The 23,705-nt window shown below is 40.3% G+C and overlaps 1 protein-coding gene across 1 annotated transcript; it reads right to left on the reverse strand.

Annotated features, from left to right (window-relative positions):
* Positions 1-1,361: 1,361 nt before the first annotated feature.
* LOC108645365 (sorting nexin-5) lies at positions 1,362-23,663 on the reverse strand. The gene is made up of 7 exons (XM_031902039.1): positions 23,500-23,663; positions 14,123-14,227; positions 13,310-13,428; positions 10,398-10,520; positions 5,849-5,944; positions 4,288-4,361; positions 1,362-1,882 (listed from the first exon to the last, which is right to left on the reverse strand). Exons 1-5 carry the CDS (start codon positions 23,536-23,538, stop codon positions 5,941-5,943), a joined length of 390 nt encoding a protein of 129 aa, XP_031757899.1. The 5' UTR covers positions 23,539-23,663; the 3' UTR covers positions 1,362-1,882; positions 4,288-4,361; positions 5,849-5,940.
* Between the last annotated feature and the right edge of the window lie 42 nt (positions 23,664-23,705).

The raw sequence follows: 23,705 nt of genomic DNA on the forward strand, positions 1-23,705 counted from the left end.
TGTCCCAATAAAAGTATTTTAAAAAGTGGATTTTTTTAAGTTAATGAGGCTAATGGCACACGGGGTCCTACAGCTAAAACATCAAAGTGATCCAATAGCCAAATCTTTGCATATCACATTCTAATATTATCAATGGAGCATTATGGATCACTCAAGTGATTACTAGTTGCTTCCATTGGCCAAAATCCTAATCCAATGAGAACTGTGTTACTCTACAATATTCGCTGACAAAAATCGCGAGCAGCCCTGTATGCTCCTGGCTTTGACCATGAAGTCTAGGTCAGTATCTTCCAACTTTTACTATGGGACGGGTGACGTATATTCTACATATCACATTGGGGTCTAGTTCTGAGAAAGCATAAAATAGAAAAACAAATGGCAAAAGTAAGACAGCATTCACTGCAATCTCTATGCATTAACATATGCTTATTTGGAGTGGATGAAGCTAATATTTCAGGGGCAATCAAGGAAGTGCACAGTATCTGTCATTTGTGCACTGCAGCTGCATATGCCAGCCTTGAGGGCCCTAGGGTGCCTGGTCAAACATTGTTGGTATTACAAATGTAACACGTGTTCTAACATTGTTATCTGACTGAGACGGCAGTATACCCTTTTCAAAATGAATTCATTATCGGGGTGGTTTCACCTTTAATTTAAAGTTTAGTATGTTATAGAATGGCCAATTCATAGCAACTTTTTAAGTTATCTTGATTATTTATTTCTGATTATTTATTTGTTTCTGAATTAGTTTCCTTCTTTTCAAACTCTTTGTAGCTTTCAAATAGGGGTAACTGACCCCAGCAGCCAAAAAACTATTGCTCTGTAAAGCTACAGTTTTATTGTTACTTTGTATAACTTCTATTTCTATTCAGGTCATCTCCTATTCATATAAAAGTCTCTCATTCAAACCACTCCAAACTCCCAGTTGTTTGCATTTGGAAATAGAAGTAATGGGGTCCCTAAGGTGTGTGGGGGCTTGTTGTGCTACTGACAGAGGAAGAGGCATGGGTTTAGGGGTGTGGCTTAATATTACTTAATAAACTTTTACGTATAAGTGATGGAGATATCCCTGCAGTGAGCACCAAATCTACTGCACAGCTGCAATCTAAGTCTACCTAAGGATGACTGAGAAATTTAAAGTAGGATGGCTGTAAAAAGTAGTCTAGAAAGTTCACCCAATAGTTGCATTTTTTTAAAGAAAAAAATGGAACCAACAAGGGGAAAAGTGATTGGATTCACCATGAGCGGGCTAATACCAGAAGGACCTCCTACACAGCCAATCAAGCCCTACTTAGTAAACTGATAAACTGGTAACGAGCATTATTTAGCCCAGTATGTTGGAAATGGGAGGGGGAAAGTGTGCCTATATATTTAGAATCCTGTAATGGCATCACTGACTGTAAGCCTTCCAGTAAAGTCAAAGGCTGCAGAACAAAACTATAGTGGTGCATCCTATCAGGTCAATCTGATACTAGGGCCTTTTGCTGCCAAACCGACACCTAAACCATAGCGCTCTGCCAGGCTGACAAGTAAATGTCAGTAGTAGGATATAGTTTGCAATGTCAGTTGTTTTTGAGCTGAAACCGGCTCATATGGGAACAGCAGTCGTACAATTGCAGAGAAATACTTGAAAAATATAAGTGATTATTGCTAAGGTTTTGTAAAAGGTTACATATACAGGCACAAAAAAAGTGAGAGTGTGAGACCCAGCTTGGCAGGTTTGTTGTAGTGAATGTAACCGTGAGTACCCACACAGTTCCTCTACCTTGTGAAGGTGCATTTCAGGAAAAGAGATTTAGAATTGGAGATAGCGTAAAAACTCGTTGGACAAATATAGCTCACCCGAAGCTTTTCAAACAACTCGGCCAACTTTAGCAAGTACCTGAAAAATAGTATCAAAAATATTACTTAGAAAGTTTTTCAAACAAATATAAACACACAACCAGAAACACTGAATAAATGCATGCAACTCTAGATCGAAAACACTGTTCTATTTCACAGGGCTCATCCATTAACCCTCAACACCGGAAGGTGTGCCAGAAACCAAAGCAGTAACTAATTTTATAAGCAAACAAATGCTTCACACATAAACTATGGATGCATGCTTAACACTATACTCTGCTGCATGCACCTGCTTGACCAACTGTACTTATTTATCATTGCTTGGCCATACATACAGTTTTTGGCACATGGGGTGTTTAAAGTCTTCCCATTATCAAACAGCGATTGACCACTAAGTGTAATAGTGTGAATACAGCGGCAGGCATTTACCACAGATATATTTGTTTGTGTTTGCCTGAATGAGTGGAGCTGAGGGAGCTATGTGGCCTCTCTCATCTGCTCACGCCATCTCCCAAAATTAAAGTAAATGACTTTATTTGAACATCAAAAATCATTCAGAACAATTGCTCTGCATGTAATGGAGGAACAGATACCAAGACCTTAACCACTGCCTGATTTCTCTTAACTGCAGATATACCAGATACAGGAAGATGCAGTAGGCTTACTCAACAGTAAAAAAAAAAAAAAATATGGAGGAGTGCACCGATTTTCTAATATATTGGACTTTTTTAAACCCACAAAATGATTTCAAAGGGCATTTTCTGACGATTCGGAGGATATGATTACAGGCCTTGCATTCCCTTGTGGAAAAGTGTCCTGCCAATGAGGCCTATTCAAGAGGCAATTGAGGGAAGTTATATATACACTACACACATATACATGCATATATATGTTATTTATGATTTGTGCGCATATGCCATCACACCGCCGATTTACATTTTTGCCGGTGGGATGTCATATCGGGGAGATTAGTCGCCCGCAACAAGGGAATCTCCCTCGTGTGCCAGAGCCTTTATTTGTTGAACACAAGGCTGTACACATCCAAAACTGGGAAAAGGGAAAGGTCACTCCGACTGCACTCTAATGAAATGAAGCTGTCTATGGCTATAAACACTAATGTTACACAAGTCTCTAAAAACTGAGGAAATTTCATGCTGGAAAATTGTTCTGGCCGTTTGCATCTCATTTTCATATTAAATATACTTGCCCACTACTGCCAAAATATACACTCATATTTATTTTAGCATGAAGGGAGTCTCTGTAGATAGTTTTAATTTAGTTCTGGATCAAACCACAGCGCAAACCAAGTTTCAGACTTTTAACATGAAACATTTAAACAGTCTGACCAGATGATTTTTCATATTTCAGTTTCATATTTTTTTTTTCGGGGACTGCATCGGTCTGTCCAGGTGTGGTTGTGGTTGATGGCTGCACTCTATATAATGTCTAAAGACTTTTTGCTTGAAAGATCAATAATGATAGTGAGCACTAGTTTTTTTATTTCCAAAATTAACTTTTTTTGCACTGGGCATACATTTAAGAAATTACTGGTTCTACATTGCCTCTTAAATGCATGATCAATTGCAAATTCCTAGAATAACTGCCTTTTAATAAAAAGCTACAGACTTGTCCTCCCCTCTTGCTCCATTCAGCAGTGCCAGTCAAGGCCCAGTTTAAACACATCTTCTCACTAACTGCTCCACCACTGACCCTACTAAAGATGAACCCTCTCACAGACCATTACTCTGCATATGCTGCACAAATGTCTGTGTGAGTGTAAACTGTCTTGGTGGGGTTTCCTCCAGGTATCTACACAACAAAAACAAATTAAAACGTTAGGGCCTCTTACACAGGAGTATTTGCATATGCATTCCAATGTTGTTGCTTTTTAGGTGTTTTTACCACACGGGAATGTTTAAGTTACCAGAGCCCATTGTTTTCTATTGTTCCTGTACCCAAGGCATCATGCTGGAACTGCTGATCGCAGATGAGAACAACATTCGGCATGAAAACCCTCATGTGTAGAAGCCCTGCATTGGCTCCTGTTTGAAAAACTGCCCCTAATATGTATGAATTAATAGGGACCTGATCCTGCACGCTCCAATAGGGCAGGAAACGATATATAAGGGCCCTGCACAATGCCCCACGCAAGGAACAAAAAATAACTGCACCAGTTTTTTTTTTTTATTAAATGCTCTGTGCAGACAGCAACCCTGGGGGGCACACATGCTGCTAAATGAGCACTAAGGGGCATGCTCTATTCAGGAGTACGATCCAGTTGGCTGGTTATTTTACTTTGTGCTCTTCAGTTGGCTGCCTGATATCTGATTTCTCATTGCCCCCAGCCTTAGCAAAATGGATCATTTCCACATAACAAACGGGAAGTATTCCAAATAACTTCCTACTCAAACATTCCTTTCCCTAAGGCTGCAAACTATGGCTTACTTTCTAACTTGAGTGTTCTCCTCTTCACCTACACGTTAGGGCAGCCGAAATATGAATATAATCATCTGCGGCGTCTGCAAACAAAAAGAGAAAGATTTCAGGTACACCTAGTGCAAGCATAATGATTTGTCCATCTTTAATCCTAAAGATATAATAAAACAGCTCATATGTAAAACCCTACATAGCAAATAATTCACTCTACCATTTAAAATTTTATTCCCGAACCAACAAATGTATTTTGTTTTAGTTGTAATATTGGTGTGTATGCGCCATCTCAGTGCATTGTGCCTGATTCAGAGCTTTCAGAAGGAACCAGTGCTCCTTTCAGATAAACTATTGTTTCTCCTACGTAACTCGAGGAGTCCCAAGCTGGACCTGTATTTCTTACTATTCTGATACCTACTGGGAGCTGCTATCTTGCTCCCTTCCCATTGTTCACCTGATCGGCTACTGGGGGGGATGGATACATCACTCCAACTTGCAGCTCAGCAGTAAAGTGTGACTGAAGTTTATCAAAGGACAGGCCACATGGCTGTGGCACCCTGAGAAATTATGAATATGGCTAGCCCCATGTGAAATTTCAAAATTAAATATAAAAAACTCTGTTTTAAAAACAGATTTCAATGCAGGATTCTGCTGGAGAAGCTCTTTAAACTGATGCATTTTGAAAAAAACATGTTTTCCCATGAAAGTATTCATTCTGGGGTAGATTAAGATGCTGGTAACAAATTTGGTGTTTTAAGTTTGATGGCGCCAAAGATTGGAAAAAACACAAATTTTACACCAGGGCACATTATCAAAGCCACTGAATAGTACCAGTAGTTTTTGTGAAATAATCAAACTAGGGATGCACCGAACCCACTTTTTTGGGTTCGGCCGAATCCCGAACCGAATCAACATATGGTAATCAGGATCGGAAGGGGTTAAAATAAATAAATAAATAAATTTCACCTGACCATTTTACCCTTTCCGAATGTTAATTAGCACATGCTAATTTATGCTAATTAGGACTTGGACTTGGATTCGGTTAGGCCAGGACTGTGGATTCGGCCTTAACCGAATTCTTCTTCTTCTTCAAAAAAAAGCCTGGATTTGCCCAAATCCTGAACCAAATCCAGGATTCCTTGCATCCCTACCTAAATATATGACAAGTACTAGACTGTGCACCAGTGTAACCCACAGCAAGTGCCCCTCTGCTGTTTGTTATATCTGGTGCTGCAAGATGAAAGCGAGCATCACGGGTATTTATTAACACTGGAGACAAGCATCACCAGTAATGCTAGCAACCAATCAGCAATTAGATTTGAACAGTTACCTACACATCAGAAAACAAAAGAAAAGATCTGATCTGGTTGCTATGGGAAACATCACCGGTGATGTTTGTCTCCAATGTTAATAAATACACCTCATAATGTAGAGTAGTCTCCAGGATGCTACCTTTAAGTCCAGCAATGCTAAAACGTTAAAACTTCAGCATTTAAGTCATATCAGACATTTTAAGCCCTCCCCATCTTAGAGGGGGACACATAAATAACCATTGTGTTCAAGGGACAGCACTCACCTTTACTCCACAAAACAAAACCTCATCTGCACTTTTTACCATGCTCTTAAAGAAGACTCCAAACATTTCTTTTATATTCTTCCTCCTTACACTTAACTATGAGAAAAAAGAACAAAAGAAGATGAGGGAACAGATATGGGAACCCATGCCCAGACTGGGTTTCAAAACAGGCACTGGCATTTCAAGAACGCAGAGGCCCAAACAGCCCCCCACCAGCCCAATAAATAGTGACTGTCTATGGAATCTTACAGCAGCCCCTCTGGCATTTGCCAGAATCCACAGATTGCCAGTCCAGTCCTGCTGGATCCCTACTGATGTTCTGGTCATATTCAGTTAAGCACTATATTCCATATATCTTATATCCTTAGAAATCTACAAGAATAAGCTTGTACCATACACTGGCAGATTTAAGCTGCTGAATTGGCCCCTTCAGACAGCCTGACCATCTGTGTATAGGGCCCTCTTCTGAAAATCTGGCAGATGTTGATGTAGCAGGTTTGATTTTCCAGTCGGATTGAGGGCCATGTCAGCTCACCTAAGCAGTCCTTGCTCCGACGCCCTGTATCCACCACCCTGTATCCCCAATCATCGTGATCAGATTGTTTGACCTTTAGTAGGTACATTGGATATTGGATAAATAGTCTACACACTCCTTGAAAATGGCAGGTTTTTGTTTCAATAAATTGAAACCAAGTTAAATCCTGTCAGAACGCATTCCACCTCAATTGCAAAATTGCCATCTAGACAAAGAAGTTGAAAAAAGGAAAAGCAAAAATCATACAAAATCCTGGTTTCATTACTAATCACCCCTATTAATAATATAGGATGTAGCTGCATTCAGAATCAACCAATCACATTCAGTCTCATCTAAAATAGTACTTCATTACTAGGGACCTATCTAAATATTATGAAAAAAACCTGGAGCCAATCCTGACCAAATTTAAGAATGATGTGGTACATTGGGCAAAACTACCACTAACGCTCTGGGGGAGAATTAATTTGTTCAAGATGATTTACCTCCCCAAATTCATATACCCATTACACAATTCCCCGGTATACAGTGGTGTGAAAAACTATTTGCCCCCTTCCTGATTTCATATTCTTTTGCATGTTTGTCACACTTTAATGTTTCTGCTCATCAAAAACCGTTAACTATTAGTCAAAGATAACATAATTGAACACAAAATGCAGTTTTTAAATGAAGGTTTACGTTATTAAGGGAGAAAAAAACTCCAAATCTACATGGCCCTCTGTGAAAAAGTGATTGCCCCCCTTGTTAAAAAATAACTTAACTGTGGTTTATCAATTTCAATTTTCAATTTCAATATCAATTTCTGTAGTCACCCCCAGGCCTGATTACTGCCACACCTGTTTCAATCAAGAAATCACTTAAATAGGAGCTACCTGACACAGAGAAGTAGACCAAAAGCACCTCAAAAGCTAGACATCATGCCAAGATCCAAAGAAATTCAGGAACAAATGAGAACAAAAGTAATTGAGATCTATCAGTCTGGTAAAGGTTATAAAGCCATTTCTAAAGCTTTGGGACTCCAGCGAACCACAGTGAGAGCCATTATCCACAAATGGCAAAAACATGGAACAGTGGTGAACCTTCCCAGGAGTGGCCGGCCGACCAAAATTACCCCAAGAGCGCAGAGACAACTCATCCGAGAGGCCAGAAAAGACCCCAGGACAACATCTAAAGAACTGCAGGCCTCACTTGCCTCAATTAAGGTCAGTGTTCACGACTCCACCATAAGAAAGAGACTGGGCAAAAACGGCCTGCATGGCAGATTTCCAAGGCGCAAACCACTTTTAAGCAAAAAGAACATTATGGCTCGTCTCAATTTTGCTAAAAAACATCTCAATGATTGCCAAGACTTTTGGGAAAATACCTTGTGGACTGACGAGACAAAAGTTGAACTTTTTGGAAGGTGCGTGTCCCGTTACATAAGAAATCAGGAAGGGGGCAAATAGTTTTTCACACCACTGTACATCACAAACAAGTTTTTTAACCAAGTGAATAAGGTACTGGGTTCTTTTATATGGGCTAACAAAGCACCGAGAGTGGGATGGCGCACACTTACAGCACCATATCAACTAGGTGGACTAGCACTTCCCACTATGCAACTATATTATATAGCTAGCCAGCTAATCTATCTGCACAACTGGTTCAACCCAGATCCTGACAACCCACTCACAGCACTACATGGGAACCTAATTGGTTCATTTGAAGCACTCCGTAATGCACCGTATAGGAAAAAGAGGGACACAATACCTCCTCCAGAAGTACTTACTACCCCAATGACAGCATGGGCTAAATTGATAAAGCAAAACAGAGTAAACATCAAGGGTCATTCACTACAAATGCCACTATGGAATAATACTAACTTACAACACTTTAAGGAATTGCCTGATTTCCAATACTGGCCAGCCAATCGGCCAGGCTCTCGGATGTGGTAATTAATGGTAACTTTGTCCAATTCAATATACTCAAAGAGAAATTGGAGAAGCCAAACCTGCAGTTTTATAGATATCTTCAATTAAAGGCACGTATTCAAAGCGCAATTTGGTTCACTAACAATTGACACGGGCTCAACCCCATGGGAAATAAGACTCTGGGATCCGGGAGGGAAGAAACTCCTCTCCCAACTGTACAAAGTTATACTGAAAGTAACACCCTCCCCATTTGATAAAGCTAAAACGAAATGGAACCAGATACTCCCACAACTAAACGAGGAGCAATGGGAAGAAGCAACGGACCACATATACGATTTTCTCATAGCCACTAGAGATAGAGTTATACAATTCAAATTCTACCACCAAGTATATATCACCCCAACCAGACTTAAAGCTATGGGCAGATCACCAAATGCAGAATGTCCTAAATGTCACAATGTCAACGCAGGATTTATCCATATGGTATGGGACTGCATCCACATAGCTAACTACTGGTCTGGAATCATACAATATCTCAACGAACAACTAATCCTACCTAGAGTCAGGACCCCAGAAGTATGCCTCCTAGGTCTGATAGACGAGCTAGTTCCACAAAATCAACCCAGAAACTTAATGAGGGCAACACTGTTCTACGCAAAAAAATTACTTATCATGAAATGGATGAGTCCTATTGCACCCACAATAGCAGAATGGGTAGCGATGATCAACAAAACAGTGCCACTTATAAAATTAACGTACCTAGCAAGAGGCACCCCACAAAAATTCGATAAGATATGGACCCCATGGCTAGATGCCAATCCCACACTAACTATACCGAGAACCCCCCTCTAGTAACTAAGCTCAAGCAGAACCCGCAAATCTAAAGCGTAACTACCATCTAATAGAAATGATTGAATCCAGACCGATAGTAAGCTATGGTAAATGTATATGAACCTATAACATATGAAACAATAAAACAACAACAATTCTTTGTACTGTACCTTGCTAATTTGACTGCAAAAGTTAACAGCTACATTGTTTGTAGCCAATGTCTGTATATGTTGTATTGTTCTTAAAATGAAAAATAAACACCTTTCATCAGCTAGAACCCATGCTTTAGTCAAGGTGAATGGAATCATGAATAGCTCCAAGTATCAGACTATTTTGTCACAAAACCTTCAAGCATCTACTAGAAAGCTGAAGATGAAGAGGAACTTTACCTTTTAGTGTGACAACAACTTGATGGACTCTGGTCTTTTTTTTAACTATGTAAAAACTCAAAGCATACATCTAAATTAACAAAGCATTGGCTTCATAAAAGGAGGATCTATAATGAAACCAAAAGGTGCTTCATCCAAGTATTAGTTTAGTGGGTGTGCCCAGTAATGCAACCAGGTTTTTGTAGGATTTATTTTTTCCTTTATTTTTTATTAAACTATTTTTTATTTCTTTTCAATCTTTTCGTATAGATGGCAATTTTGCAATAAAGGTTGATTATGTTCTGGCAGAATTTATCTTGGTTTATTTTTTTATTTAAGAAAAAGCTGCCATTTTGCAGAGACATGTAGTCTTTTTATATCCAGAGTACATAAAGGAAGATAAGTTAGTTTGGGGACCTCACCAAAAAAGTGGATCTTGTAATGAAAGGCCGGCTTTAAGTCCTAGCTGATCCTAGGGAAAATCAAACTTCCAATCAACATCTGGCCGGATAGAGGGTCCCAGAATTGGTTTGGAGGGGCAGAATTGCCAGCTTAAATCTGTCCACCTTGAGGTGGGCATATTGGGGAAATATCTGCTTTTTTTGTCAAAATCCCCAAATGAGCAGATCTCATAATATACGGCCTGCTTTAATTTACACAACTGCTAATATGCACAAGTAATTTATTTCAACTTTAGGGCAATGACACATCATACACTTTGTTGCCCATGTAGGTGACAAAATGCCAGAAAGTATCTTTGAATTGGTGTCAGTATGACTTGCTGGTAGTAAAGTACTTGAATCACATAAGGGTAGGAAAGTGCAGAAGTGCAAGCATAATATAGGATTTACTGAACTGTGAACTGAACTGTACTAACAAAAACACTGCCAAAAAATAAGAGAAGCACTCACATCTTGGTAATTTCTAGGAAAATGTGTAAGTTGGTGTCTTTGCATAAAATAGGGTGCGATGCTATCCTCTGCAGGAAAACTTCATGCACTGCCACAGTCTTCTTATACACTGCCAAATACTCACTGCAAACACAACAAAGGATGTCAGATTCTGGGATGTAGAGAAAGAAACACCATCCTGGGGTTCTCCTAAGCCCCAAACTGCCATTGACAGTTATGGCTAATCATGAATATATTTTACCTTAAATGGTACAGAATGAGAGTAGAAATTATTGCGTGGCTAAAGCACTTATTTACTAATACGTTGCATGTATTCATATGAACGGGAGCTAGTACAGAATACTATGAAATTATGGCATTAGTTACACCACAGGTTGGGGAACAAGGCTGCAAACTAGGGGTTCTCTTAGCAATAAATATGAGGCCTTGGTAAAAAAAAAAAAATGTAAACCGGATCCCCTTATTTGAAATATACTGAAAGCAGTTTAATGAAAGCTGAAGTCCAACAACAGCAGGCAGATATCTCTTTTAAAGTCACAGCTGTAAAACATAGCTAATAAATTTAGACATTTTTCCACTACAGGTATGCTATGTGTATGCCCTAGCCAAGATCTGACTTGTTTACTTGTGAAATGCAAGTTCAATTTACAGAAAAGAGAAAAAAAAGGGTTGATATGAGAAGCTAAAGTAGGACACTGCTTGGCAGCCCAGTAGTGTCCGGATGTAAACACCTGGCAGAACTACACATTCCAAAAATGCATGGGCAGGCATCCCCGGTCCCTGCAGAATGGATAGACACAGCTCCACACAAAACTGTAGAGAAAAGAATGGGTAACTAAAGATCAACTCTGCTTTGTGCCAATAACAACATCTGTTAAATAGTGTCTGCCAAATAAACCAATCATTGTGCAGTTTTAGTTCTCAGAAGCACACAAATACGCCCCCTATTCTAAAATATAATTCACAGAGATGTATGAAAATTGTTACTGAACCTTAGAGTACCAGTTCCCAAACTGAAGGGGGGCTGCCCTAATGTGGCTCAATGCAGCGGATAGAGGGACCCATATGAAGTTTAGTTATAGTAAGATTTGAGAGTTAATACATATATACTCTCTGCTATGCATGTATGGCATATGTATGTATGACAATAATAGAGTGACTGGAAAAATCATGTATACTCATAGCTTTAATTCTATTATAAGTTATGTGGGGTCTTAAAGGATAAGGAAAGGCTAAGAAAGAGTTAATCTCCAGCTGCAGGCATTCCTTCAGTTCTCTTAATAGTGCCCTTAGGTCTCCCCATTATTCTCCCGTTTAGATGATCAGAAGCTTCATGGGAAAAAAATACGATGAGCTCTGTAAAGAAAGTTCCCATAATGCCTCGCTCTTGCACCAAGACCAAGACCAGTGTACATGCTTAGTTTGTAAGACTATGAGGAAGCTTCCTGCTGATTGGCTTAGATCCACATTCCTACGGGGGGAGGGAGTTCTTAGCATTCTTGAGGGAGGGGGGGAGAAGGAGAGGGGAGAGAGCTGTGTGTCTCTGGCACAGGAAAACAAAGAGACAACAAATCCTGTTTCTTTTGACAGAGAACTCAGTGCAGTGTTTCTGGGAGTGCTTACGGCTGTATTTACATAGACCTTTCTGATAAAGCTTACATAGTTTTTACCTTTCCTTCTCTTTTAAAGAGGAAGTAACAGCAATACTTAGATTTTATATATGTAAGAAATTTATACTTTAGATACTATATATGTAATGCTTGTTACTGCATTAAAACAGAGTGCTTTTAGCACAGTAGAGGTACTTTCCTTTCTTTATTGACGTAACACATATAACTACAAATGCCTCAGTTTCTTTGAAAGAGACAGAAATGGTAGAATTTTTCAATACAAAGAAAGACAAATAGATTTGCACAGCGAGAGGAAAGTGAACAATACGTCAACGGCAGGGGATTCCCTTACAATTCAGGCAGAGTGCAACTGGATAGCACCTAGAAAACATCAACTTCTTCATTAAAAAGTACATTTCATGTCATTACAGTCCAGGTCTACATTCATTAAGGGGTATTGGCTGGACAAGAATGCTGCCAGTTACATTTCACAGCAGGCAGGCCATGATTTCAACAATCTTGGCATCCTTGTAGCACATGGGATGTTTTATATAAGAATCTATGTTATGACACTCCTTTCCATTTAAAAGCAAATACACCTGGGCCTCAAGCACAACACAGAACCCTGAGCACCGGTGTTCTGATCAGCTGGACCAAGTTCTTCTGCAGTTAGCTGATCCCTCGGCTATATTCTCAGCCAAAGTAACGCAAAGTATAGTTTTTGCCTTTCTCCTTGTCTTCTGCCTCTTTGCAGCATGCAAATGGCGGTGATCCATTTGCATGCTGCAATAAGGATAGAATTTTATTGTTACTTTTTCTAATTTATCCTTTCAGGCCCTCGAATATTCCTGTTGCTTAATCAACCACTAACTTGTTGCTAGGGGCAAGTGGGCCTTAGCAACCAGAATGCTGCTGAAATTCCAAACTTGAGAGCTAATGGACAGAAAGCTAAATGTTTTAAACTGCAAATTGTCCTAGAATATTACTGCCTACACTGTACTAAAGGGTAATTTAAAGGTGAAGTACCCATTTAACTTAACACAACACTGCCCCTGAAAATGAACAATAAACCCTGTGAATTTGAACACACACTCTCCATTCAAGCTTGTTTGCAGAGACATATAATGGGAGTTTCAGAATTAGCTATTCAATGCTCCATATCCTATCTTAGTTTAGTTTTTGTCTAAAACGTTAACTTTAGGGTGAACTACACCTTTAATCTGACAAATGCCAGAGTCAACAGATGTTGTCTATATAGCCTGTTTCTCAGGAAAAAAACACATCGGGAAAATTAGTCCTTACGCTTCCAATTCCTGTTTCATTTTGGAAAATTCATCCTTAGTCATGGAACCTTCGCCCTCTCCCAATTTCTGCATTTTTTCTCGGGGCCCATCAAAATCTTGGGCTGGGTTTTGCTGGGGCTGGGGGAAAAATGAAGAAAAAAAGCTAGTTAAAAAAAATAAAGTGTTGCACTTTAGGGCCATAAAAACAAAAGATGGAAACAACAAAGATTTTTAAATACTTCTAGCCCATTTCTGAACAAACTGTGCCATTGTTTGCATGCCCCAGCAAAGGGACAGGCAGATCACCCTGTGGTAAATTGGCACACAAATGAAAAATTGGGATGACTTATGACCCAATTTTGCTTGTATTCATCAGCAGACTTTGCACTGGTTCCTACTTCTGTGGAACGGTCCATTACAACAGCTAAAGTCTGACCATGTTAGAACAGGGAACAGTGATTTTTACACAGGAAAAAGCTACACTCAGGTTAAAGAAAATGTAAAGATGTAAAATTATAATGTAAAAATGTAAAGACTATTTCACTAATGGACTAAACACATTAAGATTATTACTGCAGTTAACAAGGCAGAATGGTGTAATTTGTACTATACAAAAAAGCAGCTACAGACAGAAGGGAGACAGTAAGGAAAATGCACGGATACACTTGGTCAGCAGTGGGTAACAGGTCATTAATTATGAGCTCATTCCTTTATCTTAAAGCTGCTCTCTCAACAACAGTGCCCTGTGCAATGTGCCCTTCAGAAACAACCGCTTTCATTCCAATGTAATGCTCAGTGCACTTCAAGGCTGCTGCTCATTTGGAATACTTACAATCAATCCTGCATAGTCTTCAGTCTCAATGAGAGAGTCGTGTAGCCAGATAAAATCTTCATGTAAGCGTGTTACAGAAAAATCAGGGCTCTTGGGCAGTTTGGTCTGGAGGAAAAATAAATACAGCTTTCCTTTAAATTTTTAATTACACACACACATAAATGTTGCTATTGCACAAATTAAACACAAATTCGATGGGGGCATATAGGTGAGCAGAAAATAAGAAAACCTTCTCTACAACTAATCCCAGAGCTCTACAGGGTAATTTTAGGGGGTACTGCCTGAAAATATCCCTCCATTATAAAACATTGTAATCAACAACTACATTTGTGAGCATTAATGTGTTTCTACTGACGTGCTTGAAGCGATTACAATACTTTACTAAAGAAGGGTATTATCGGGCATTCAAAAATATCATTCCTTGCCAATGCCCTAATTAATAAGGCAGTCTAAATTGTCCCGTCACCTTTGATTCACTTGAATGGAAGCGCACACAAGGGGAAATATCAGGTGTCAATGGCTGGTAGTAGATGCCTGGAGCTGCAATTCAACCAAAGCAGAATTGTGCCAGGCATGGTACCCCTACATTACCCAGGTCACTTCCATTTAACTTAGACAAATTATCAGTCCTTTCTAGAAAACATTAAGTTTGTATTCAGGAACACATATAGCTTAGCAGGACTTCTCCAGAGACTTTCTAAATATACCTACCTCCCAACATCTGAATTCTCAAATAAGGGACAAAATGGACCAAGCCCTGTTTGGCCAAAACCACAGTTACTAGCCAAGCTTCTGATCCAACCAAACCCCATCCATGTTCCCAAGAAATCCAGAACTAGATTGGCCTCATGTGGTCAAAATGTAAAACGGTTTGGTGTTACTTGTCCTTTAAGTCACCTAAAAAATCTCTCAGTCATAATTTTAAATGTGCTTTGGCAGCAAATACTGACAAGTTTCCTATAGCTAGGGCAAAACAAATGTAAGATCATACACATGGGTGAAATCCTTTTAGTCTCATCCAAGGTTCACAGGATGTAATTTAGCACTACCGGCCTAAACAAAATAACAATGCAAAAGTGCTGAATCTGTGAGAAGTAGAGATAAGCTCCACAGCCTGGTATCCTACTAGATCAGTGCTGTCCAACTTCTGTTGTACCGAGGGCCGGAATTTTTCCGACCTACGTGGTGGAGGGCCGATAATGGAAGCCAGTTTTGGCCACTCCCCTTTTTGAAACCGCACCCACTTGAAACCACACCCATGTTATCACATGACCATACCCATATTAATGGTTATAGTACAGCAAAAACCTGCCATACTCTGCCTTCCCTACCCTGCCTGTGTGTGCCATACTCTGCCTTCCCTACCCTGCCTGTGTGCGCCATACTCTGCCTTCCCTACCCTGCCATACTTTCACTGTGTGCCATTCTTGGCTGGTTTGTGCCATACTCTGCCTGTGTGTGCCATACTCTGCTTGCCCTATGATGCCTGTGTGTATGGCACACACAGGCAGCCTACAGTGACACAATGCTGGCAATGCTCCTACAGTCTGCACAATAACTATATATTAAAAAAACTTTTTAACTGAAGTACCACCTCAGTATATGTTCTTTTTGTAGTGTGCAGGGATTATTTGTGGGTTTCTACTGCTCCTGAGGTGTGAACAGGTGAACAATGGGGGTGATTACAGCCTGAGCCTGAGGTGTGAACACTGCAGGGGGTGAACAATGCAGAGATTAAAAGGTGTGAACAACACAGGGAATTACATATTTAAACAATACAGCCTGATTGCAGCCTGAATCTGAGGTGAGAACCATGCAGGGGGGGCAGTTAATCACAGTACTAATACCATTTAAAGCTTACACAAGAGTAAGCCATCAAAGCAGCCAGACAGGTGGGGGGCCACACAGAGGGGGGTCGCGGGCCGCATGCGGCCCGAGGGCCGCCAGTTGGACAGCACTGTACTAGATAACATGCAGGAAACAGACTTCTACTCACTGATTTATTTACAAGCACGGTTTACCATGACTAAAAACACATGACAATATCATGCAATTTCTACTTACCAGGAATCTATGCATTTGTATTAATTTTATTTTTTATCATGTACATAGCTACAGAGGGTTGAAAAAAGACCAGAGACCATCAAGATCAACCCTTCCAAGTAAACCCAGCACACACAACCTATACTTACCAATCTATACACTCACATACATAAACTATATATACAACCATTAATACTAACTGTAGATATTAGAATCACAATAGCCTTGGATATTATGCTTGTTCAAGAACTCATCCAGGCCCCTCTTAAAGGCATTAACAGAAGCTGCCATTACCACATCACTAGGAAGGGCATTCCCCAACCTCACTGCCCTCACTGTGAAAAACCACCTACGCTGCTTCAAATGGAAGCTCCATTCCTCTAATCTAAAGGGGGACCTCTGGTGTATTGATTGCTTTTATAGGAAAAAAGAACAACCCTTATCTGCCTGTAATGCCCTCTAATGTATTTGTAAAGAGTAATCGTGTCATTTAATCATGTCATGTAATCATAACATTTTACTTGGACCTATGACATCTGGTATCTGCAAACATGTTTTTTGCTTGGCCTAATCAAAGTCCTGTCTGTATTTATAACTCTGGTCAAAAATCCTCATGTAGGAAGTTTTTTTTCTATTTTTAAATCATAATTGATGTAGCTAGATTTTCATTTGTGATTTTACTGGCTGTATACCTAATAGACAAGAATATACTGTATCCACATGTTTATGAAACTGATCCAGCTAAGCACAATAGCATGTGATCATCCCAAAGGAACAAAGGCACCTTGGGTGCTAAGCAAATGTGTACACAAGTAACATCAGTGATTAGGGACAGTCACTCTACGCAGTAAGCGATTTATGCACACAGGTGAGTGTTGTGTAAAACCAATCTGAAGAACTGCCAACTACTAGAGATTCCCAGCTCAGCCACACCACTGCTCCATTCTATTTTCCTACCATACTGCCTACATTGCTCTCATTCTTAGCGAACTTTTATGGGGACCCTTTGCCTCTCTCTTCTTTCTGGCTAAAATTTGGTGCAACACACAACCTGTGTAGCTTTCCATAATCAGGAACCCCTTTCAGTGGCCACAACATTCTTGCAGCTAGTTGAAATGCAATAGCATACCAAGAGAATGGGAAAGTGATTTAGTGTATACTAAAACACAACTCTTCTGCACAGAAAAAAGCAAATAATAGAAAGAAATTGGCTATCCATTTAACCTATCTAGCAGTGTCTTCATTACTGCTTGGCTAAGCAAAATAATTCTCCAGTGACAACTGTATTAACGGAATAATCAATGTCCGACCATCTAAGGTGCTGCTTAACTTGATAACCATTCCAGCAGCTACACACTGGCAAGGAACATTTTTTTATGAGCTCCTCCTAAGCAGAGGCATAAAGTTATACAATGAATGAAATCTAAATCTGTATTGTACGTCTCATGCAATTAACTGTTGAATGGGGTATACATTTCTCTTTGTGTTCTAGTGTTTAGTGTGCCCTGGGAATTGTTCCAATTTGTTTCTGTTATCCGACAATCACTAGAATGCACTGTATTACCCAGAAGCCTTAGGGCTCTGGCACACGGGGAGATTAGTCGCCCGCGACAAAACTCCCTGTTCGCGGGCGACTAATCTCCCCGAGTTGCCTTCACCTGCCATCCCAATGTAAGTCGCCGGTGGGATGGCACACGCGGTGGCGCGATTTTGCGCAAATCGACGAAAAAGCCTTGCGAGTCTTTTTCGCCGATTTCCCGAAATCGCGCCGCCGCGTGTGCCATCCCACCGGCGACTTACATTGTCGCCAGTGGGATGGCAGGTGAAGGCAACTTGGGGAGATTAGTCGCAGGCGACTAATCTCCCCGTGTGCAAGAGCCCTTAAAGTAGAAGTAAAGGTAAACACTAAGTAACCTTTATCAGAAAGTTCTATGTAGCACAGCACTATTCCGCTTTACATTCATTGTGTACTTCCCTATTATTTATGTTTGAAATCATTATAATATGTATACAAAGTCAGGTGGCTCTGTACTCAAAATCTGTATCAAAAACTCTGTACCAAAATAAACAAAAGCCTTGGTGTATGTGTGTGTGTGTGTGTATATATACATTTATATTTAAAAAATATGTTGTTTTCTTTCACTGAACCAAAATTTGTATATCCTTGGAAAGCATTATTTGGATATGACCTGTGTGTGTGATTACTCCTTACCTTGGGGTTATTTTATCAAGGAGAATCCCCTCATCAGCAACTATGTGCAAAAGCGAGATAATGTTTCAGTTTGAGCACCCTGCCCCTCTACTGCAACAACAGGAAGGGCATCAAGGAAAAGTTGTTAAAATAAAAACAAGTGAACAGTTATCTGCTGGATACTACCACCTGAACTGGAACACACCTCCTATGCCACGTTGTAATTGTTGTTCCAGACATACCCACGATGACTAATGTGCCAGACGGGGAGACCCTGGAGTCGATATTTTTCACATGATTTTGGCATGGCCCTATAGCCACAACTTCTGGACCCAAGTTGTTGACTTGACAGACAACCTAAAGTTACTTAAAGTGATTACCCTTGCCACTTGCTCTTTTGGGGTTCTAGAGGACATGATACAGGTATGGGACCTGTTATCCAGAATGCTCAGGACCTAGGGTTTTCCGGATAAAGGATCTTTCCATAATTTGGATCTCCATACCTTAAATTTACTAAAAAGTAATTTAAACATGAAATAAACCAAATAAGATTGTTTTGCCTCCAATAAGGATTAATTGTATCTTAGTTGGGATCAAGTACAAGGTAATGTTTTATTATTAAAAAGGAAATCATTTTTAAAAATTAAAATTATCTGCTTATAATGGAGTCTATGGGAGATGGCCTTTCCATATTTTGGAACTTTCTGGATAATGGGTTTCCAGATAACGGATGCCATACCTGTACCATCAATACATGTAAGGCTGTGCTATTGAATGCTCTTTGCTACTGGTCTAATATCCCATAGCAACCGATCAGCAGGTAGCACTTATTTATCACCTGTATAAAAGCAAACATCTTATTGACTGCTGTGGGCTACTGCACCTGAGCAAACTTTGTGCCTTTTATTACATATAACTTGAACCTTTTAATACATAGACCCTATCTGTACTACTCCTGCCAGAGCATTACAGCATCTGTACACCAATTCAAAAGTCAGAACAAAGAATAGCAGGTAAATTAGCCCGCACCTCTGGTGGTGGAAGCAAATTTAGGATGATAGGTGCCTTAAGTGAATCTGAAATGCTGCCAGTTTACTTGTGTAATCCTGCAAAAAACATGAAGAGGCATTTTGCACAATTATTTATTAATATTTTACCAGTGGTGATTCAGATTCCCTTCAGTACATAGGTATTTTCAGACGTTATTTCGCCCTGAGCCAGAAGCAACTTACAGTGGACAACAAAGTGTCCTGTGTGTTCTCAGCTAATTCCTTGTAAAACACATTTTTGATCATCAGAAATTATCGTATCTAATCCGAATTTTACCCATTTCGGGATTCGAACTCGTACTTTGATGAATCTGCCCCATGGTATTTTAGTGTCATGTGCATTGTACAGGTATTGGACCTGTTATCATGAAACCCAGTGTGCAGAAAGTTCTGAATTATTGGAAGGCCATTTCCCATAGACTTCATTACTTCAACCAAATAATTCTAATTTTAGAAAATTATTTCCCTTTTCACTGTAATAATAAAACAGCACCTTGTACTTGAGGCCAACTAATATATATATATGAAATAAGACAAAACAGTCCTATTTTAATGTTTTAAAAGGAGAAGGAAAGTAATTTTGGCATTTTAATGCCAATAGATTCGCCACCTTAGTGCCACCTAGAACACTATATTTATTTAGCAGAAAGCTTTACCATGTCGAAGAGCCCTAGAAAAACCCTCTGTTTGTTAAAGATTGCAGCTGCCATTTTAGTGTGGTCTTGGTAGCTTCCTGCTGCAGCTCTAGCCATTGGTAGCTCAGATCACATATTCCTAAGGGAGGGGGGAGCAGGAGAAGGGAGAAAGGAAAGAACTGAGCAGATTGATACCAAATAAATTTTTTACAAAAAAGGAGACAAGAAATACTCAGTGCAGCTTTTCTGTGAGTGCTTATGGCTGCATTTACATAGACCTTTCTGATAACGCTTACTTAGTTTTTAGCTTTCCATCTTCTTTAATGACTTTTTACTAGACTTAAGGTGGCCATACACGCACCGATATTATCGTACGAAACCTCGTTTCGTACGATAATCGGTGCGTGTATGGCATGTCGGCGAGTCGACCGATATCGCAGGAAGCTGCCGATATCGGACGACTCGCCGATCGGACAAGTTTGAAAATTTTGATCGGGCGCCATAGAAGGCGCCTGACCAAAATTCTCCCTTCAGAGCTGAATCGGCAGAAGGAGGTAGAAATCCTATTGTTTCTACCTCCTTACCTGCCGATTCAGCCCTGAATGGTGTGTGGCGGATCTTACGATGTTTCGCGCGACCGATGGTCGTACGAAACATCGTCAGATCGCCACGTGTATGGCCACCTTTAAGTATGGAAATCAAAATTACTGAGAATCCCCTTATCTGAAAGACCCCAGGTAACAGGTCCCATTATTACAAGTTAAACTCATTAATTAGCCTTCGTTAGGCCATACGAATATTGTGAAATATCAACCTGTCTTTTAGTGGCATAACTACCAAAGAAGCATACCCTGCAGGCACAGGGGATTGGTGCTGCAGTGGGGGCGGTTGTGGGTAACCTGCAATATTGTGCAGGGAAAGACCAGTGAGGGGGGAACCCAGGGGTCTTGTGTGCAAGGAGAGCGTCCTTTTTTTTATATACTGTCTTTTCTAGGCCAAAACAAACTAGGCCAAGTGTTTAGCATAACATTGCCATCCTATGAACCCTAAAAATGGTGTTTCCATTATAGCACATTCATCATATGTATCAAACATATTCAACATTGCTTATAGAGATTATACATCGTTCATGCCCCAGTGGAGGCCCACACAGCACCAGTGGAGGCGGACACCAGTAGGGGGAACCTTGAGATTGGCAAAGTGGGGCCTGAAAGTTCCAGCTCCGGTGAGATCTGGACGACCCATTCTGATGCTGAAATCATACAAAACGAAATTTCGCACACTGATTCTGACCAATATCCATGTTCTATGCATATTGGTTGGTTCATGGATTGGGCAGGTAGGTGCCGCAACCTGTCTTCGCATCCTGCTGTTCTAATGTGAATGAAAAATTTGCAGTTTCATCAAATGCAGCATGAAAAACCTATGTGCCACTGTTATAAAGGATAAATATGTTCAGCAACACTGTTTACACCACAACAAAAAAAATATCGGCACATTACTAAGTAAATGGTGGATCAGGATGGTACAGGAGATGTTCACAAGAATAAATAGTGCAAACAGAACACTCAAAAGTTTGTCATAACGCCTTTGGCACTGACTACTGAATTTCAGCAAGTTATTTTAATGATTTGATAAATCTGCCCAATTGGAATTTTGCAAAAGAGAAAAGAAAAAACTGCAGGGGTATAACTAGAAGTTACAGGTCCCCACAGTATTGGTACTGTAAGTTGACATTTTCTACCAAGATATATTGAAAATGCTCATTAATTAGAGCCCTACTGGGCCACCTACCCTCCTGGCAGGCTGTGCTTCCTTTATAGTTACAACCCTGTGGTGCTGGGATTCAGCTTATCTTCAGCTAACTCTTGCATATGGTGCATCCCTTGGATCTTGTGTAATTCTTAAAAGGCTCCATATGCTGATAGAACCCACACTATATTCATATGATATATACACATGGTTTGTGCTGGAATGAAAGTCACAGTAGGCAACCATTATAGGATATGAGTAATTTCATGCTGAGTGTCTCCATATACTGGTCAGGCTGCACTCCCCTATTTAGTGGAATAATACTAAATCATGAACCTTAGGCCATGAATCATCCTGCAGGGACAATATGGATAATTCTGGGTGTAAAAATTATAACACAGTGGTGAAACAAACATAATGCCCCCCCCCCCCTCCCCTCCCATGAGATTAATTTATTCAGTCGGCCAGATGAACAGATTCATCCCAAAAGAAGCTGATGACTTACTATTGGATGAATGCATTTTTTGTTATTATTGTAATCTGATGGTTTTGCAAGGATATCAGACAAAAGTGCATCTCAGAGGGCTCTGAAGACTCAACGATGTTCCATTATAAAGTATGTGAGACATAAGAAAAAAATGATTTCCATAAACAACTTTATGGTAGAGGGCTTTAGTCATTTAGAGTTCAGACCCCAACATCTGGTTGGATCCCCATAGCTAATAAAATCCAATCCATTAACAGAGATGTTCAGCAAAGTGACCCCATACAGCTGCCGCCCTAGTCACTGGCACAAGCTCCAAAATGGAAAATACAGCGATTAAGCCAGTTTTAAGGTTTGTGTCTGCATGTATTACATGGGGCAAACTGGTGGGGTATTTCTGGGAAATTAACTGGACAGAACCACATATTAAAAAAGAAATCCTGGTTAGCCATATTGTCCTTTACTCTTTAAATTAAGACAAATACACAGACAAACAAATGTATGTGTTTATTCATGCAGTACTGTATAGTTTAACCCACAGACATGAGCCGTACAGCAGCCCCACCCCGGGATACCTATGGGTATGAGGTTGCTTGCAGCTTCACTTCTAACAAGTCATATGACAGCAACTCAACTACTGTGCAGCTTCCAGTTAAGGGTTGGTTTCCCTTTAATATGAGCCCCCCCTCAACTCACCCTCCTAAATACACATTTCCTTATATTTAGAATTGGCACGTACCCCTCAATGACATTTTTTTCCTGTCATGAAATCTTTAGATAATGATACTTAAACGGACATATATTTCAAGAACATATTTTGCACACAACAAACAGTTTCTTCAATTACTACAGTTTCAACTGGGGAAAGTGCTGATGCTAGCAACTCTGCAGAAAGGAACTTCTCCTCTTCCCAAACAGTAACTTGTATTCATTTACCGTACAGCATAATAATGAGCTAGAGGTTAAATAATTAACCAAATACACAGACTGTAAGTCGGACAGCCATTACTGTTTAGTTAGCTATAAGAGACAAACTATAACACAATGCCAGTAGCAATGTAAATCAGCTGCCATCCCCTAACACAGGGGAGAATATTGCGCCAAACACAGTGCGCTTGCGGAATGAGGAAGTGTCCCAGCAGACTGTGCGCAAAGGCAGCGAGTCAGCTAATGACAACACAAGGGGCCGGGGCCGGCCGTGCTTCTCGCAGCGCTGCTCTCACCTTACTGCTGCCGCTCTCCTCAATCCCTGGGGCAGCCATGCTGCTGGGGCTCAGCTAGGAGCTGCACTTCTGGAACGGTACTTGCAAACTTGGACGCTTCCTGACACGCAACGCAAAGGGATCACCGGCTCCCTATCCCAAACTCCGCCCATGCTTTACAGTGGGACAGCCCAAAGCGCTACAAGCCCAGCCCCCTAAACTCTTCC

This window comes from Xenopus tropicalis, chromosome 5 (assembly GCF_000004195.4).
Source record: "Xenopus tropicalis strain Nigerian chromosome 5, UCB_Xtro_10.0, whole genome shotgun sequence".
NCBI classification, from domain to species: Eukaryota; Metazoa; Chordata; class Amphibia; order Anura; family Pipidae; genus Xenopus; species Xenopus tropicalis.

What these genes read in the sequence shown, in the direction of transcription:
- LOC108645365 (XM_031902039.1), bottom strand. Translation starts at nt 23,538, where the DNA reads ATGGCTGCCCCAGGGATTGAGGAGAGCGGCAGCAGTAAG. An exon ending in AAGACTATGCAGGATTGATT is followed by an intron (nt 13,429 to 14,122) that starts GTAAGTATTCCA and finishes TTTTTCCCCCAG; the next exon opens with CCCCAGCAAAACCCAGCCCA. An exon ending in ATGAAACAGGAATTGGAAGC is followed by an intron (nt 10,521 to 13,309) that starts GTAAGGACTAAT and finishes TTGTGTTTGCAG; the next exon opens with TGAGTATTTGGCAGTGTATA.